We start from the raw sequence: 18948 nt of genomic DNA on the forward strand, positions 1-18948 counted from the left end.
TCCTCTTCTCATGGTGAGAAACTAGCAAAGAATCTCAAACAATTAACAGTGAGGATTGTGTTTTTTTTAAAAAAGTATTGTCAGAGGCCAGAGAGATTGTACAGTGGGTAGGGTTCTTGCCTTGCACATGTCCAACTCAGGTTTGAACTTGGCACCTCATATGGTTTCCTGAGCCCTACTAGGAGTGATCCCTGAGTGCAGAGTCAGGAGTAAACCATGAGGACAGCCAGTATGGGAAGGGAGGGGAGGGAGGGAAGGAAGGAGAAAGAAACATAGGGAAGGGAAGAGAGGGAACAGCAGAGAGAGACAGAGGAAGGAAGGGAGGAAGGAAGGAAGGAAGGAAGGAAGGAAGGAAGGAAGGAAGGAAGGAAGGAAGGAAGGAAGGAAGGAAGGAAGGAAGGAAGGAAGGAAGGAAGGAAGGGAGGGAGGGAGGGAGGGAGGGAGGGAGGGAGGGAGGGAGGGAGGGAGGGAAGGAGGGAGGGAGGGAAGGAGGGAGGCCAGAGTGTTAGTACAGTGGGAAGGTTGTTTGCCTTGTACACAGCTGACCTGGATTCAATCCCTGGCATCCCATATGGTCCCCTGAGCACCACCAGGAGTGATTCCTGAGTGCAGAGCCAAGAGTAAACCCTGAGCATCAGGAAGGGAGGAAGGAAGGGTGCTGTTCAATCGACCTCTTTCACTTCTCACAGAACTCTTCCCACTTGACTCTGACACTTCTGTGTGAGTGTAAATGAGCAGTGTGTGTGTGTGTGTGTGTGTGTGTGTGTGTGTGTGAGAGAGAGAGAGAGAGAGAGAGAGAGAGAGAGAAAGAGAGAGAGAGAGAGAATTTGTATGGGGCCCCTGCCCCACAACAAGCAATTCTCTATAAAGCCAGCTGGGAATCTATAGCTGACCTCATTTCTGATGTGTTTTGTTGGAGATTGTTTCAGATCCCACAAGTGAAGCTGTCCCCCAAGGCTTCCCACCTTTCTTTCTTCAGATGCTGATAGCAAGTAGGAGGTGCTCCAGGTGACATAACTACTTCAGTCGTGGTGACAACTCAAGCTCCTTCACATAAAGTTTGCTAGAATGGCTCACAGAACTCAGGGAAACACATTTACCAGTTTATGAAAGGAGTTTAAAATAAGCCTTTTCCTCATTTCAAGAGCTGATTCTGAAGTCTCTTCTGGAATTTGCCCTCTGTTTACAATGGACAAAATATCTGAAAATAACATGGGTTCTGAAATGAGTGAGTTGAGAGATCTGGGTATTTAGAACCAAAATAGCACTGAAAAAAATGTCAGCTGTTGGCCTGCTGGCTAAAAAGTATGCCTTCTCCCCCGGAAGAGGACTGCCATGAGCAGAAACACTGACACTGAGTGAAGCTGGAAGCTACTCAATATTTGTGGCTTGTCAAGGCCAAAAAATGAATTAAATTAGATGTAATTTAATTAAATTAAATTAAATTACTTTTCTAAAAAGTAAAAATAAAATATATGGGTCTTTTAAGGAAAAGAAGTGTTGATCAGCTAGAGACGGACTTATTTAAAAATACATGGTAACCCTGCTTTCTTGTGGGCTTTGAGGATCAAATATAGTATTTGGAAGATACATGCTGTTAAAATTTGGCAAGTATTTCCAAAAACATGGCTAAAATTCTAAAAATGTTTAAATGGCATCTCTTGTTTTTCTAGAGTAAGTACCACTTAGCCTGATTCAGAGATTCATTGAAATTCTACCCCTCCAGACTACTGGAATTTTCATTTGCTCTACTTAATTTTTTATTTAAAAATTTCAGGGCCTGAGAGATAATACATGGCCAACCCGGGGCATGAGAAATGATACACAGCCAACCCAGGTTCAATCCCCTGAATCCCATATGGTTCTCCAAGCCCGCCAAGAATGATTCCTGAGTGCAGAGCCAGGAGTAATGCCTGAGCACTGCCAGGTATGGCCCCAAAACAGAAGAAAATTTATTACAACTTGCAGGTTAAATGAACGCAATTGCACTCCTACAATTGTGTCAATCACCTCTGGAATCAGGTCTGAAATTATATTGACATGATTGATGATAGTAATTTTGTGAATAATTAGCCTGATAACTCTGTAGTTGCCATCTTGAAATTTATCTGCACAAATGATTTTTTAAAGGATTTTAACCTCATTGAAAGAAAAGTTAAATTTAATCCAGAATCAAGCCCTCTGGTAAACCATTGTGGTCCACCGCCTCTAGCCTATTTGAGAATCTAGCTAGACTCCTGTGTTTGTGAGCATGTGTAATTATGGTATTGCTAGCATAGGACAGACATGTTTCTATATGAAGATAAAAGCCCATTTCTAGAAACTGTCATTCACATGCTAATTGTAGGCCTAGTATTGGTAAAGTAGATGGTGGATTAACCCAACAACCTGGCTAGCTAGCATGTCAGGGAAAGTACTATTAAAAACAGTGAAAAAATTCAGCAAACATTTTGTTCTGTTTTACGAACATTTTATAGTGACACATAAAGGCTCAGTATATTCTACAGTCCCGAAAATGCTTGATTTCCTCCCTCCCTCAGAAAAATCCTCTATGTTGTGGTGGATAGTTCTTTTCTGCTGTTTTTGTTTGTCTGGGGACCACACCCAGCCATGCTCAGGGCTTATTCCTGGATCTGCGCTCAAGAGTCACTACTAGCAGAACTGGAGAGACCATATGTAGCACATGGGGGAATCAAAGTTGGGTTGGTCACATATTAAGCAAGCACCTTACCACATCTTATCCCCCATACTATCTCTCTGACCTGGGATGCTATTAAACATTTCATAAAGTTAAGACAGGCAACCCAAATTCCTTTTACAATCCAACCCAACTTAGTTTGGCAAGGTAAACGCTTCACATATCCTTTGAACAGATTTTCTGGGATAGCCCAGAACTTTCATGAGCCTAGGGACAGCCTTGTAGCTGGGTTTCTACATGCTTTCTCCACATTGTGGCAGAGCAAAATTTATACAGGAGTTAAAAGATACATTCTAGGGGCTGGAGCGATAGCACAGCGGATAGGGCATTTGCCTTGCACGCAGCCGACCCGGGTTCTAATCCCAGCATCCCATATGGTCCCCTGAACACCGCCAGGGGTAATTCCTGAGTGAAGAGCCAGGAGTAACCCCTGTGCATCGCCGGGTGTGACCCAAAAACCAAAAAAAAAAAAAAGATACATTCTAAGGAAAATTTTCTCTGTTGCCTTTTAAGATCAGCTGTGTAGCCTATTGTTCCCAAGAGATTTTTTTCCCTTCTCCCTTTCACTTTGTTTCTGATGCTGTCACTGTGTTGGGGGGTCTGGGACTGGAAGGACCTCTGGCTGTGGTACAATATACTCACACACTTGGCCCTGGTGCCTGCACATTGTTTAGTGTGGTGTTCACCGAAGATCACACTGGACATCTCAAACAGCAGAGGTGCCAGGACCAGTCTCTGCATAAGTGGGATAGCGCTCACAGTCTCCAGCTTACGAGGCAGGTGCTTTTGCCACAAAGTCATCCCAAGGCCCAGAGAGATTTTTCATTTGTTTTAGGATCAAATCCTGGCACTGCTCTGAATTCAGTGCTGGGGGGTGCATGGTACAAAATGTTGAACCATCTCCTGTCCTGAGATTTTTTTTTTTTAAGGGATAAAACAAGAAAGCAGAGATTGCATTGCCCTGTGATAATTTGCAGTTTCCCAGAGCGGTAGGTAAATTAGAAACTGTAAAGCCCTGTGTTTATTTCCTCCGAGTGTTCAGCCACCCCCTCTGTTCCTCTATCTTTTGTTTCCCTGTGTAAAGGAATAGGAATTTACTCAGTAACCCACTTTAACAACGTAAACCTTCGCCCTGCTCTTTTGAGTAGAATAAACAAGTTGAAATCAACTAGTGAATCCAAAGAGGAGGGTGGCAGACTGGAAAGTGTCCATCACAGAGACTCGATCTAAGAGGAAGTTAGTCAGTGAGGGTTAATTAACTGCATAGCAGTTATCTGCCACTCTAATCAGTGGTCCTTAAGCATATGAGATTTTTGGTCCCCACCCTCTTTTTCATAATGGTTGGCAAATTCTGGACATATTTTTCACTGTCAAAATTTGATGGTGATATTAGCATTTAGTGGTTGAGCCCCCAGTTGCTGCTTGTCATCCTGCAATGTATGGGAGTGGGAGTGTCCTCAACAACCAGGAATTATCTGTTGGATATTTTTTATATCTTGCCTGAGTATTTTCAATCCTTTAATTCTGAGCCTTTGTTTAATGTGTAGTTCAGTTGTGTCTTCTATTAGCGGCACAAGGTTGGATTTGTTTCCTGGTCCCTCCCACCATTTCTTTTGTTAGGAAAATCCAACCCATTTTTTTTTAATGTAGAAGTACTGCTAATTATTCAGCCATTGATTAAGCTGATTGAATTGGGCATGAACTCTATATTACTTTTTTTTATTGAATCACTACAAGATACAGTTACAAAGCCTTCATGTTCAAGATTCAGCTATATAATGATCGTACACCCATCCCTCCACCAGTGCACACTTTCTACCACCAGTGTCCCCAGTATATCCCACCACCCCCATCCCAGTCCCCACCAGACCTCCAGCAGCTTATTTTACCTCTTCTAATAAGCTTTTTGATTTAATAGTATGAAAGAAACAAATTTTTTGCTACTACTAATAATCATAAGTTGTCATAGCTATGCTTGTTCCAGATTGTGGAACATATAGTTTATTTTGTTTGCTTCTTTTTACGTGGTTTTATGGTCATTCTAAAATGTAGCAAAAAAAAAAAAAAGGAGAGAAACCCCTTCCCCAAAAAAAGGAAAATGTAGTAAATACATAAGATCATGTTAATATTCTTTTCCTTAGAATAAATTTGCATGCCAAATGTTTATCTTACTCAAGTAATGATTTACATGATGAATCATTTCACTGCCACAGATTCATTTTGAAAGCATGGTTTTTCACCTTTCCTGTGAAAAATAGACTTAAAAGCTGCCAAAGGGAAAGAAAGTCAAGACTTTTCTCTCTGAAGCATAATTAATTCAATAAATTATAAGAGAAATGACTATTCGTTCTCATATAACAGTAAAAATTGATGATAAAATATTACTGCATTCAGAGCTAATGACACAGACTTTGCTTTGCAAATGAGGAATAAGTTTCCAGGCATAAATCACGCAAGCAAAACTTTTTACATATGCTGATAATATTTAGATTCTAGAACTTGTAAAAATTAGAAAATTATAAAGCTTATAAAAGCATTCTATCATGTTCTTGGTGAATATACATGGTTATGTTTCCTACATCTGCAGACAATCCTTTTGTATAATTTAAGTTATTTAAATATAATCAAGCAATTAGCAGTTTTTCGGATAATCTTATTTAAGACCTTCTGTACATATTATAAAGCAATCATATTATTTTAAAACTTTTTTAGATAGATTCTATATTCTGATAATTATGATCACCAAAGATAAAATAATCCCATTGATAATACAAATAAGTTGAAAGTATAACCAACTGAATGAATAGCTTTTTAAAAAATAAAATATTCTCCCCATTTCCCAAAAGAGGGCTGAAGAGATAGTACGGGAGTTAAGGTGCTAGCCTTGCACATGGCCAACCCATGTTTGATCCCCATATGGTCTCCAGGTCACCATCAGGAGTGACCCCTGAACACATAGCAGGAGTGAGAACAGAGCCAGGAGAAAGCTCTGAGCAACACAATAATATGGCCTAACCCTTCAGTCCTTCAAGTAAAATGTTTACAGTTTTTCCTAAGCTGGGTATTAGCTTCTGCTGTGTTTCTATATTCTGCTATATTTCCTTTGCTTTTGCTTGAATTAAGCTTCGCATTTTCAGAAATTGGCTCTGAACTGGATGACCTTATGTTAATTAAACATTAGATTATACATGAGAAGCAGCTTTACAAACCACAAAGTACAATGGAAATCTAATATAAATGTTTTGAAAAGTGCTCTTTACTCATGTGTATGAAAAGTAGACTTTAAAATTGGCTTAATGGAAAGAAACCCAAGATTTTTTTCCTCTGTTGCTGTCACAATAAATTTAATAATTTATGGTATGAATTTGTTTTCCCTTCACATACAACAGTAAGAATGTTTGGCCTGATAAAATAATTCCATTTAGGGCTTTTAATAGCAGTACCATCCAGGACATAGATCATTTCCTTAGAAATGGAACATAAGTCTCTAGATGGCAAATAACTGAAACTTTATTCATGATATGAATGAAGCACATTGCCAGAAAGTCATTTCAAAAAAATCAATATTTTTTGTGCTGGAAATGTTCATAAAAATGTTTGGCATACCATCAACTCAGTATCTACTCTGGATTTTCTGCAGGAAATATTTAAAACTTAATGTATTTTCCTCTATCACCCAGTTAACCTTCTGTCTCCCTCTCTGATTTTTAAAGAATGCCAATTAATTCCAGTATTAGTATATTAAATAAATCATTATAAGCTTGACTCTGTTTTCAGAAGATAATACAATTGGAACTGGAGTGATAGTACAGTGGGTAGTACTCTTGTCTTGCAGGACGCTAATCTGGGTGCCTTCTCCTGCACTGCATATGATCTCTCGAATCCCACCAGAAGTAAACCCTGAGCATAGAACTGAAAGTATGACTTACGCACAGCCAAGTATGGTCCAAAAGTTTAAAAAGGGTGTGTGTGGGGGGGGGGGCGGGTAGAATTAATTCTAGGCTAATATATAAATTGTAACTATCCATATGCCACTGTGACTTGTTTTTCATATGGACAATGAAGAAGTTTCTAGAATGTACTTATGGATGCTTCCTGTGTAAAGTAAGCTTCAGATTGTAAGAATTTCCAAAGTTCAGTTAATAGAATTCATAGTTTAATTTTTCTTGATTTCAGGTGGTTTTTATGAGCCTGTGCAAAAGTCTTTGGGACTGTGGACTTGTCGCCCTGGATGACATTACTATTGAGATGGGAAGCTGCTTATCTCCGGGTAAGAGGGCATGCACTTTAGCTTTCTATTGTAGCACTGTCCTTCCATTGTTCATCGATTTGCTCAAGCGGGCACCAGTAACATCTCCATCGTGAGACTTGTTGTTACTGTTTTTGGCATATTGACTACGCCACGGGTAGCTTGCCAGGCTCTGCTGTGCGGGCAGGATACTCTCGGTAGTTTGCCTGGCTCTCCAAGAAGGATGGAGGAATAGAACTCAGGTCGGTCACGTGCAAGTCAAACACCCTACTCTCTGTGCTACTGCTCCAGTCCTTTAACAAAATCAAATCTTAACACATAGATTTAAGCTGTGCTTGTTCAGTCTTTGAGTTTTTGTTTTGTTTTGTTTTTTTGTTGTGTTGCTACAAGTGCCTCTAATAGAGTTGTGTACTAAACTTTGTGATTTAGAAATGTTTATGTGCATTTATATGAGTTTGCAGATATAATTTGAGCTCATAACCTCAACTTAAAAGAGGTGTTGATAACTACCTATTATGAATACACACAAACTCTATGATGCAGAACTTCACGTAAAACAGTGTGTTAAAAACAAATATAAGGCTGGAGAGATAGTACAATGGGCATGGTGCTTGCCCTGTGTACTGCCAGTTCGTTTCAATCCCTAGCCCTGCATATAGTCCCCAGAGTAAACCAGAGTAAACCCTGAGTATAACTAGATATGACCCAACACCTCCAAAAAATTAATTAATTAAATAAAGTGAAAGCATTTTTGTAATTGCAATTATTATTATTATTGTTTTACAAATGCAGTATTTGAAGCAATTCTAAGAAAATGGTTATTACACAACTACAATAACTATAATTTTAAATGATAGTAGATGAAATATTTTCTAAGTAATTGATATAAAAATGGAATGATAGACCAAGTATCCATGATGGTGACAAAATAAAGATGGCAGTATGTGTTGGACATTACATCTAATGAGAAAATGATGGGTTCTTAGATCCACAATCACTAGTCTAAATCTACAATGATCATTTACCCTAAATCATGATGTGTTAATTTCTTTAATAGATAAACAAGTTGTGTTATAAATCTGGCACAGGAGAAAAATTTCCATGTTTAATTAAAATACACGGCTTGTATTGTCTCTTAATTTGCAAGCCATGACAAAGACAACTCAAAGAATAAAATTAAAAGCCCTATATTGAAAAAAGAGTGAATCTTTTTTTTAAATTTATTTATTTTATTGAATCACCAAGTGGATAGTTAGAAAGCTTTCAGGTTTATGTCTCAGTTATACAATGCTCAAACACCTGTCCCTTCACCAGTGCACATATTCCACCACCAAAAACCCCAGTATACCTCCCACCCTCCACACCCCCACCCCTGCCTGCATAGCTGATAAATTTCACTTCACTTTCTCTTTACCTTGGTTACATTCCATATTTCGACACCAAACTCTCTATTGTTGTTGGGGTTTCCCCCATAAAACAGCCCTACTGACAAGGAAGCATTTGATAATTAGTTTTCCATTGCTGAGAATGAAGAGATATGGAGTGGCAGCCACGTGGTTTGGGAGTTCTGTATTTTGGTATTTTAGTAACTAAGTCCATGGGGATTTATGTTAGAAATTGCATCATTTTCCTTCCTGGGGCAGCATGGAGCTATGGCTTAGTTCACCATCTAGAGACATTGCTGCAATCAGCTGTTGGTACCAAAAGTAGTCTAGCTGGCCTCCGGATCGTGGTCAATCAGCATCAGAGCGGCCACACAAATGTGTGGCCACCCTGGTCGCATCTCAGTGGAAAGTGCACTGGTATCGCCCCAGCCCGAGATCGCCCACGAGTCCCTCTGTTGCAAGTTCATACCTCTTTCTTTTTTCTTCTTTCCCTGCCACCAAGTATGTACCTCCTTAATGGTCCTTATAACATGGCAGACGCCACACCGTTTTTCCCCGAAAAGGGAAAAAAAGCCAAGAAAGAAAGACCTTTCCCCTCCTCGGCCAGCATGGGACTATGGCTTAGTTCACCGTCTAGAGACATTGCTGCAAGCAGTTGCTGGTACCAAAAGCAGTCTAGATGGCCTCCAGATCATGGTCGATCAGCATCAGAGCGGCTGCGCAAATGTGTGGCCACCCAGGTCGCATCTTAGAGGAAAGCGCGCCAGTATCGTTTCCAGCCTGAGATCGCCAACGCCTCTGTTGCAAGTTCATACCCCAAAAAGGAGAGTGAATCTTTATTAGCCTGCATGTATATAAAATGAAACAAAGTAAAATAATAATCATAAAGAAGTCACAAATAGTTGTGCTTTAGAAAAATCTGCTAATAATTAGAAAATCAGGAGATCTGACCAAGTTCATGCAAAAAAAGTTTCCAAAAAATTGGGAAGTGGTACTGTAATCATGAATATAATAATAATTATTAAAACTGTTGAAGATAGCTTTGAAAGATGTGAACATTCATTTTTATAAATACAAATAAAGTTCAGGTAGCAAAAAAAACAGGTCCTAATTTTATTTTTATTTAGCTAATATTTATTGAAAACTTCACATTCTTTACATACTCACAGCTTTATGAGGTAGGTACAACGTGTAAAAATCCTGCATTAAAAGAAAAAATGAATCTCAATAAAATAACTTGTGACATACCAATTAAGCCCTCTTCGAGGGCCAGAGAGATAGTGTAACTGATTGGGTGCTTGCCTTGTATGTGGGCGATTTGGGTTCCATCCCTGGTACCCCATATGACTTCTGAACCTGCCAAGAGCAATCCCTGAGCACAGAGCCAGGAATAAACCCTGAATACCACCAAGTTTGGCCCAACACTCCCCCCATGCCCCACAGCCCCAATTACACTTTGATTCTCAAAGCATGTTTTATTATCTCACATTCTTCCCATCCTCCAAAGCAACTCAAGTTGCTCTTTGTTTCACTCATTCTAGATTTTATAATTCTATTATTCTCCATACACCAATCAAGGCAATTCACCTCCAATTTCCACTGTTTTGTAAACTCATACACACAAATAAATTCAAAGGTCAGAAAGAGTTTGTTTCTTTTTTCTTTAAATTCTCTTAAAAATAATTTAAACAGTTTTTTTGTTTGGAAGCTACCCTCAGCAATGCCCAGGACTCCTGGCAGGCTTGGGGGACCAAGAAGGATGCTAGAGATCAAACCTGGGTCTGCCAGAAAGAGCTTTGTTTCTTTCCCAAAGTATCCCAATACATTGGGATGAAAATGTCTAACTGTGCTCTGCCATGATGACAAGCCTCCAGGCTTTTGCCCATGGTGGAATCCAGACTTCTGCTGGAAACAAGGCTGGGTGGAGGTCAGTTACCAACAGGGGAGAGGGCAGCCCGTGTCGGGGGAGGCTGGCTCTCCATACGCAGGACATGTGGCCCAACACAAAGAGGCAGAGTGGGCTGCCAGAGTGCCATGGGACAGACTCACAGCAGTCACGGCACCTGCTGTTTCCTTGCAGAGCGGCATCTACCCGGAGAGTGTACCTTTGAACAAGACGAATGTGCATTTACTCAGGAGAGACGTGATCGGGGCAGCTGGCACAGAAAAAGAGGAGGAACCCCTACTTCCTACACAGGACCCCGGGGCGATCACACAACTGGGGTAGGTGAGTTATGCCCCCTGGTGCTGTTTCTTAAGGAACCCTTCTAAAATAATGTTCTAGGGACTGTGTACGGTGTTTTGAAGTGTGTGGACTTATCTGTCTAGAGTGAACTATATATGTGTTTCTATATATGTGGACTAATTCACTCCATGCACTTAAATAGTTCTGTTATTACATGCTTACATATCTTGCTGCAAGCAGGAATTAGGTGGGTGTACCTAAATATGCACACATGGTCATTTACTTAGAATTAGTGTGAAACATAAAAGAGAGGTGCAAAAGTAAAAGAAAACACTGGAAATCTAAACTGACGTAAAATTGATGGCCAATAGGGGAAAAATGCACAGACAAATGAGCTGAAAATATGCATTGACTCCACGCTTTCTAGCAGCTACAGTAAAGACTGAAGCATTATTCACAGTGCACTTAGGATAACAGAGATGAAACATACCACCAAATATACCAGTAAAAGGGCGGTACAGTGGTACAGTTGTATAGAAAAGGTACACACTTCGATAAAGAGACAAACATGCTGACTTATTTCTTGTTACTGTTACTTATTTCTTATTATTATTATTTCTTGTTAGAATGTGTCAGCGATTCTCTATCCTTAATCTTACCAAATACTGTTTCTGGATCTATCAAGATGATTGTGTGAGCTTTTTAAAAAAATTTTAGGGAGTTGTTCTAATCCCAGATGGTACCAAATCTGGAATAGGCAAATGCTTAAGAGCACGCTTTGGCAGGATTATACTATGGGTTTACCAACCGCACAGCTGCTATAGAAATAACTAAGAATCCGAGAGAGAGCATGAGCAAACTTAAGGTTTTTCTTTCTTTCCTTTCTTTTGTTCCTTCCTCCTTCCTTCCTTCCTTCCTTCCTTCCTTCCCTCCTTCCTTCCTTCCTTCCTTCATTCATTCCTTCCTTCCTTCCTTCCTTCCTTCCTTTCTTCCTTCCTTCCTTTCTTTCTTTTTCTTTCTTTCTTTCCTTCCTTCCTTCCTTCTTTCTTTCTTTCTTTCTTTCTCTCTTTCTTTCTTTCTTTCTTTCTTTCTTTCTTTCTTTCTTTCTTTCTTTCTTTCTTTCTTTCTTTCTTTCTTTCTTTCTCTCTCTCTCTTTCTTTCTTTCTTTCTTTCTTTCTTTCTTTCTTTCTTTCTTTCTTTCTTTCTTTCTTTCTTTCTTTCTTTCTTTCTTTTCTTTCTTCCCTTTATCTTCTTTTTCTCTTATGTTTTACAAAATGTATTTCTGAAAATGGTTTTCTATCACTGGCTCCAAACTATTAGTATAGGCTCACTTCAATTCTAACTCCTGTTGGCAGCAGAGACAAAGCAGGGAATCCAGATGCTAAACAGGAATAGAATTACGATCACCATTGCCTTGGACACAAAGAACAACTAACTTTTGCAGGATTTTTAATTTCTCTTGTTTTTGCTTTTTCGTGGGGGTTGGGAGTGAGGGTGGGGGGAGTTGAGGGTGTTGCTTTTGGCTCTAACTCTGCTCAGGAATCACTTCTGGAGGTACACAGGGCATCATATGCTGTGCTGGCAATTGAACTGGGATGTGTTGTCCAGGATCAAATCAAGATCAGCTATGTGTAAGTCAAGGTCTGAACCCATGTACTATCTCTCTGGCCCCAGGCTTTTCATTTCACTGGTGGCCAGAGTCCTTGCCTGCAGCCTTGAATTTTGGCTTCTCAGATTCCTTCCATTCCTCCTGTTTCTGCTTAGATAATTTATCTTCCCTCTGTGTCCTTGGCCCACTACTTGAGCTGCTACAGGAACTTACTCTTACTACTTTTGTGACCCAAGGGGAAAAATTATCCAGAATAGCACATGAATGGAATTGTATGTGCTGAACAATCCTTATATTCCTGAACTAAATCCCATACTATCCTGCTTTTTGGTTAAAGACTGAAAAAAAAAAAAAAACCCTCAAACTGGCAGCAAATGCATCATCCAAAGAAGGCTAGATGCCCACAGGAGAGAAAATGCTTTTGCAGGAACAAAAGGCTGATAAGGATTTGAAAGATGATAACTGAAAGTTCTTTCTTCTTGAAGACTCCCTAGCAACAAACTCTTAGCTTCATAGAAAGCTTCAAGACAGGGAAGTTTGAGAAAACCTTTGAAATTAACTTTGCAAAGACAGGTTTGCATTCGTATTCTGCGGCCACCAGCATCTCAGTGTGGTATGTGTAATTCCTCTCTTTAAATTTATGGGGTAACCTCAGCTCTCTCCTTTCTAGAGAAGCCGTGGTTCTCTCTTGAATGTATTACATTTTCTTTCCCTCTCTCCCTATTTTTTTTTGCTTTTTTGGGTCATACCCAGCGATGCTCAGGGGTTACTCCTGGCTCTGCACTCAGGAATTACTCCTGGCGGTGCTTGGTGGACCATATGGGATGCCGGGGATCAAACCCGGGTTGGCCGCGTGCAAGGCAAATGCCCTACCCGCTGTGCTATCACTCCGGCCCTCTCCCTATTTTTTTAAGTCAGTGCTCCTGACTTATTTCTGGCTCTGTGCTCAAGGATCACTCCTGGCAGGGCTTGGGGGAATATATGGGTTGGGGGAACTGAACCTGAGTCTGCTGTGTGCAAGGCAAGCACTCTGCCCTCTGTGCTGTGTCTCCAACACCCCTACTTCTCATATTTTTTAACAAAAACTATTCTGCTTCACTGTTCTTCTCTTTTTAAAATTCTTTTCTTTGAGGTTAAACAGCAAACCTAAGAAAACTGGGCACAGATCAAGACTGACTTTCTTTGCTGCAAAGAGCAACCTCTATCTCCAGTCTGGGTCCATGAGTCTTCAAAAATTCAGGTGGTAGGAATCAAGTCTCTCACTGCACAGATCAAGTTACCTCAGACATAGCTTGCCAGCTCCCCGGTAGGGCTGGTGGACATTTGTGCTCATGCCAAACAGATGCTCTGGGCAGACTTTTTCTAGCCTGAACCCCATCCCAGGTACTTTGCCTGGGAGACAGAGATGGGCCACACAGGACCCATGGACTGAACCCATGTACTATCTCTCTGGCCACAAATTTTTTCATTTCACTGGTGGCCAGAGAGTCCTTGCCTTCCTCACTCCCTGCTTCTTTCTCCCACCAGCACCCTAAGTCTTCATGCAAATGATGTGGAGTAGTGACAGCAGGTCTCTGTGTTGGTCTGTGGTTCCCAGGTCCTTCAGTATTTTCAAAAGAGTGAAAATATTGAGAAATAAAGATGCTCAGAGTTGGAAAGTAGAAAATTTTATTGGACAATATAAGGGAAAGGAAAAGGAACTCCCCGAGTGGGAAGGTACTTAGTATAGATCTAAGTTCACTGTATCACTGTCATCCTCTTGTTTATTGGTTTACTCAATGAACATCTCCATTTGTCCCAGTCCTGAGATTTTAGCAGCCCCTCCTTACTCTTTCCCAATGAGTGGAGGCTCTTTTCAGGGTCAGGGGAATGAAACCTGTTATTGTTACGTATTTGGCATATCAAATATGCCACGGGGAGCTTGCCAGGCTCTCCGAGAGGGACAGAGAAATTAAACCTGGGTAGGCCGTGTGCAAGGCAAACGCCCTACCCGCTCTGCTGTCCATATATATATATGAATATATATACATAAACATATATATATTTCCCTTTATGATGATGTGTCGCGCAGCCTCAAAGCTAAGTTAAATGAGAGTTTTGTGTAGGCCCTTTTAAAGGCTCCTTGCATTTCTTATCAGTTGGTCAGTGTTTATAAAAGATACAAGAAAATTACAGGGATGTCTAGTTGGTGTAAATCTCTCTGGGAGTTGCCCCTTATCTTAGTTTCCCTGTCATCCTAGCCACCAGGGCAGGGTTTTATGATCCTGGGAAATTCCAGGACTGCTGAGCCAGGGCCCTGAGGATGAAATGTGTGTGAGGTTGATGGGGGAGAGATGGAACATCTGGCAAGAGGAAACTGTAGCTTCCTCTCTTACTGGCAAAGGGAAACTGAGGCCTCTTCTTTCAATATATCTGTTAGAGATAGCACATATAATTGGATCTTTAAAAAATATCCATCCTACCAATGAATTTCTTTCTTATTAGAACATTTAGTCACTTACATTTAGTGTAATTACTAGGGTATAATTTATATATATATATAATTTTTCTATTAGTTTTTCTTGGGGGACTCCAATCCAGAAGTGTCTCACGTGTAACTGGGGGTGGGAGTGGAGTGGGGTGCTTTACATCTGGCAGTGCTCAGGTACTTTGTGGTACCTATTCTAAGAATAGGCACACTATTCTAAGTGTGCCTAGTACTTTGTGGTGAGCATGCACACAAGTCCTCAGAGCTGTCTCAGGCCATATTTGTTTTCCAAACACATTGTGCCTTTTGTTCTTTTGTTACCTTCTTTTGTGCTCAAATAGATACTTGCTAATATACTCCATAAAGATTTTCCTTCAGTGTCTCAAACAGGTACTTCTCTCAGCCCTTGTGAAGGTACTCTGTATTTGCATTGAGGCAGGTTTTCATTTTCCAGTGGAAATTTTTCAACTCTTGCCTCAAGTTTTGTTTTTTATTTTGTTTTTGTTTTGATTTTTTGAGGGGAGTGTGGAAATGGGGTTTAGGCCACACCCAGCCTTGCTTGGGAGTTATTCCTGACACTGCACTTAGGAATTACTCTTGAAGGTGTTCAGGGGACCATATGAGTGCCAGGGATCAAACACAGGTCAGCTGCGTTGCAAGACCCTACACACTGTTCTGTCACTCCAGCCCTTCATTTCTTGTTCGTACAAAGCCTCAACCAATCCAAAGATGATAAAATGAGCCTTTCTCGTTTCTCTTCTGTGTATGTACACAGCTCAGCACATGTGTGTGGTTTTCTAGGTTGTCACAAATATTTTGGAGGTTTACAAAGTACCCAATAGGTATCTTATTTCCTGATTTTTTGTCTCTAAAATTTTTGGATGAAGAACTGGGGAAATAGCTCTCAAGGGTATGAGCACATGTTTTTCTTATAGGATGCCCATGTTCAATCTTCAGCACTACATGATCACCAGAGCACCACCCGAGTGATCACTCCCCAAGAAAGATAGGAATAACCCTTGAACACCTCTGGGTATAACCCAAACACAAAAACAAATTTTGGTGACACTTTTGTTAGTTTCCATTGCAATACCTAACTAATTCTAACAAATGTTCTGAAGATAAGGCTATTCTGTTATAGAGCAGATATGGCCTCAGTCAGCTTAAGTAAATCTAAGCCTTGAGAGTGGAACTTTGCTGTGAGCTGCCAAGGGGTCAAATAATTGTAGTTCTCTGGTTGTAGGGTTTTGGGGTTTAGATATGTTCCAACCTTTGCAGTTTTTGTAGTTACTGTTTTTCATAAGCACCTTGACTATGCAGCTCTTGATTTTCAAGTCTATTTAGGAGAAGGCTAGATGAAGGCGGATGCTTATCTTTCTTAGCTAGATTTGAAAATTGTTCTTGAATAAACACTCTTAGAGTGTTTTTGTTGGCTTAAATAAAGTATTTTGCCACTTTGAATAAAAGAAATAACTAATAGTTTCAGAGTTTTCAGGGCTGTCCTGAGACAGAAGTCAGACAAGTGTGAATGCTTTAGTTTCTTCATCACTTAAGCACATATTTCAGGATTTCATAGAACTGACAAAACAGGTTACTTTCAATAAGGTGATATTCAATGAAAAGACTTTTCAATGAGGAGAAATTAACATTTTCTAACATTAAGTTAGAAAAAGATAAAGTATTTATCTTTAGGTGGGATCCTGGTAAGGCAAGCATCCTGGCTAATCAAAGACACTAACATTTGGGGAGACTGAGGTAGGATGTACCCAAGGTGTGAGCAAAAGGAAAGTTTTTCCTTTTCATTAGAATTTTAGGCCTGGAGAAAAATTTCCAATAGAAGTTTTACTTAAAGTCTGGATGGTATTTGCTGCAACTGTATGTCTTGTTTCTGCCTGTTACTGCATCTTGACATTCTATTATCTCAGAACTGACCCAAAACCCAGAATATAAATCTCCCATTTGTCTTAGATGAATAGTTTTGGGAAACTAAGGTTTCCCAAGACCTTAGAAATAGCCTGGAAAACCAGAGAAAACATTGGGTCTTAGCATGGGGAATCCAAAATTTGGAGCTTCTTTCGGCAACTAGATGAGGAAAACACAAGGATTTCTCTTTAAATGTTTAAAAATAGTACATAATGTAGACATGGCATATATCAAAAAGACTAGAAGAAATCTGTGTAGGTGCAACTGGTAGAAAGGAACCCTCATTTATTGTTGTTGGAATGTTGTTTAGTTCAGAACTCTATGGAAGAGAGTATGAGGATTTTTCAAAATAGAAAGAATAGAATAGTGCTCCCATATTACCTAGCAATCCCACCTCTTGGTATCTGTCCACCAGTTCACAAAAACACTAATTTAAAAATGCATATATATACATATAAAATTTCATTGCAGCAGTTAATACAATAGCCAAGATACAAAAGCAACTCAAATGTCCAATGACAGAAAATGTGATACACATGCACAATGGAATATGATGCAGCTATAGGAAAATATAAAATTATGCACTTGGACTGGAGCGATAGCACAGCGGGAGGGCATTTGCCTTGCACTCGGCCGACCCAGGTTCAATTCCTCTGTCCCTCTCGGAGAGCCCAGCAAGCTACCGAGAGTATCCACCCTCATGATACCCATGGCATATTCAATATGCCAAAAACAGTAACAACAAGTCTCACAATGAACATGTTACCAGTGACTAATCGAGCAAATCAATAAATAACAGGACGACAGTGTTACAGTGCAGTGCTACATGCATTATTTGCAATGTGGATGAACTGGAAAGCATCACGCTTAGTGAAAGAGGAAGAAAAGTGCAAATACCAATTGACTTCACTCATCTGTGGCATATAAAGGTGCAAAACAATGGTATAGCCAGTATCAAATAATAACAAACCCTTGACCCTGGATTATAGAACAAAGAATACCAGATAAGGGAGAGAGCGTTATGAAGGATGATTATGAGGTTGACCTGAAGTAACATAAAGCATTAATGGAGTGTCCTGTCCCGGGCATGTTGGTGTTGATGAGGTTTAGTAACTTTGTACATCAAAACCATAAATAGCAATGCCATAAACATATAACTGAAACTATAATAATTAAATTTTACAGAAAACAAATTTAACATTCATAAGATGTTTTCAAAGGATTCCCAGGGCCCAGTTGTTAGCAACTGGCCTATTCACAAGAATGACTTCAGCCAGCCTCATCGCTGGTTCCACAATTTTACGATTGTTTGCAGTGTTTTCTGGCAAAACTGATTTTACAGAATAGCACGTTTCTGGAAACCTTCACTACGTCATTCCCAAAACTCCATGTCCTTTCTTCCATTGTCTCTTTTTAATGTATTTGGGATTTGTTTGTTAGGAAAGGGCACAATGGCAGTGCTCAGGGCTTACTCCTGGCTCTATGCTCAGGGATCTCTCCTGGTTTCTCAGGAGACCATATATGTTTGTTTGTTTGTTTGTTTGTGGTCCACAACAAGCAATGCTCAGGGGTTACTTCTGGATCTTCAGTCAGGAAATATTTCTAGCAGTGCTCAGAGGACCATATGGGAGGCTGGGGACCGAACCTGGTTTGGCGGCATGCAAGGCAAATGCTTTATCCATTGGCCCTGGATTATAGAACAAAAATATCTACAGCTCCTCAGGAGACCATATGTGCAAGGGCACTGAACCCAGGTTCACCATGTACAAAGCAAGAGCCTTAACTTGGTGTATTATCTCTCAAGCTCTATATTGAGTTCTCTGGTGAAATATTTCATCTATCTATTTTTTGGCCATATTATTTTATAGTTTAGTGGGTTTCTGCAGGAAGAAGAGAGTAAACGAGAGTCCTGTAGGTCTCAGACTGACTGTGGAGACCAGAAGCACAAAACAGTTCTGAAATGGAGTGTGCCTGGGTTGTTTGGCAAGCCTGGTTATATGGATTTTTTCTCAGCTGCCTGGCTTGGGACTGTGGTGTTAATGAGAGTATAGAACTTCGGATTCTATTGATCTGCATTCAGGGTCTCATCAGGGCTTAGGTCTCTGCTGAAGAGTCTCCTGAAAGGTCTTTTGGCAGAGCTGCTCGTAGACTTTATTGGCATCTGCTAGTCTTGAGCATTGGCTGGAGCAGGGCAGAATACCTTTCAAGCTTATCTTGGGTTTATGGGCTCCTGAAATGCATCATGGAGGACCCCCCTACCTGGCTGCCAGTCAGTAAAGATATTTCTTCCTTCAAAGAAAATTCAAATATTCCCAAGCAGCCATCTAGAGGATGATGCTGCAGGTCTGTTCTAGAGAAATCATTTCTGATTCTCCCCTACATCCATGGCATATTCTTCAGTTATAAGCATACAGTCTTCTTAGGAGCCCTAC

The 18948-nt window shown here is 40.2% G+C and overlaps 1 protein-coding gene across 2 annotated transcripts in view; it reads left to right on the forward strand.

The window, feature by feature from the left end:
- MAMDC2 (MAM domain containing 2) overlaps window positions 1-18948 on the forward strand; it is a 142552-nt gene that overhangs the window by 110305 nt on the left and 13299 nt on the right. Inside the window, exons 10-11 of one of the 2 annotated variants that reach the window (XM_004600118.2) lie at window positions 6875-6968; window positions 10413-10559. In XM_004600118.2, coding sequence (XP_004600175.2) covers window positions 6875-6968; window positions 10413-10559 — 241 coding nt within the window. The remainder of the gene's footprint in view (window positions 1-6874; window positions 6969-10412; window positions 10560-18948) is intronic. The other variant, XM_055140993.1, reaches the window with a different exon arrangement.

This window comes from Sorex araneus, chromosome 1 (genome assembly GCF_027595985.1).
Source record: "Sorex araneus isolate mSorAra2 chromosome 1, mSorAra2.pri, whole genome shotgun sequence".
NCBI classification, from domain to species: Eukaryota; Metazoa; Chordata; class Mammalia; order Eulipotyphla; family Soricidae; genus Sorex; species Sorex araneus.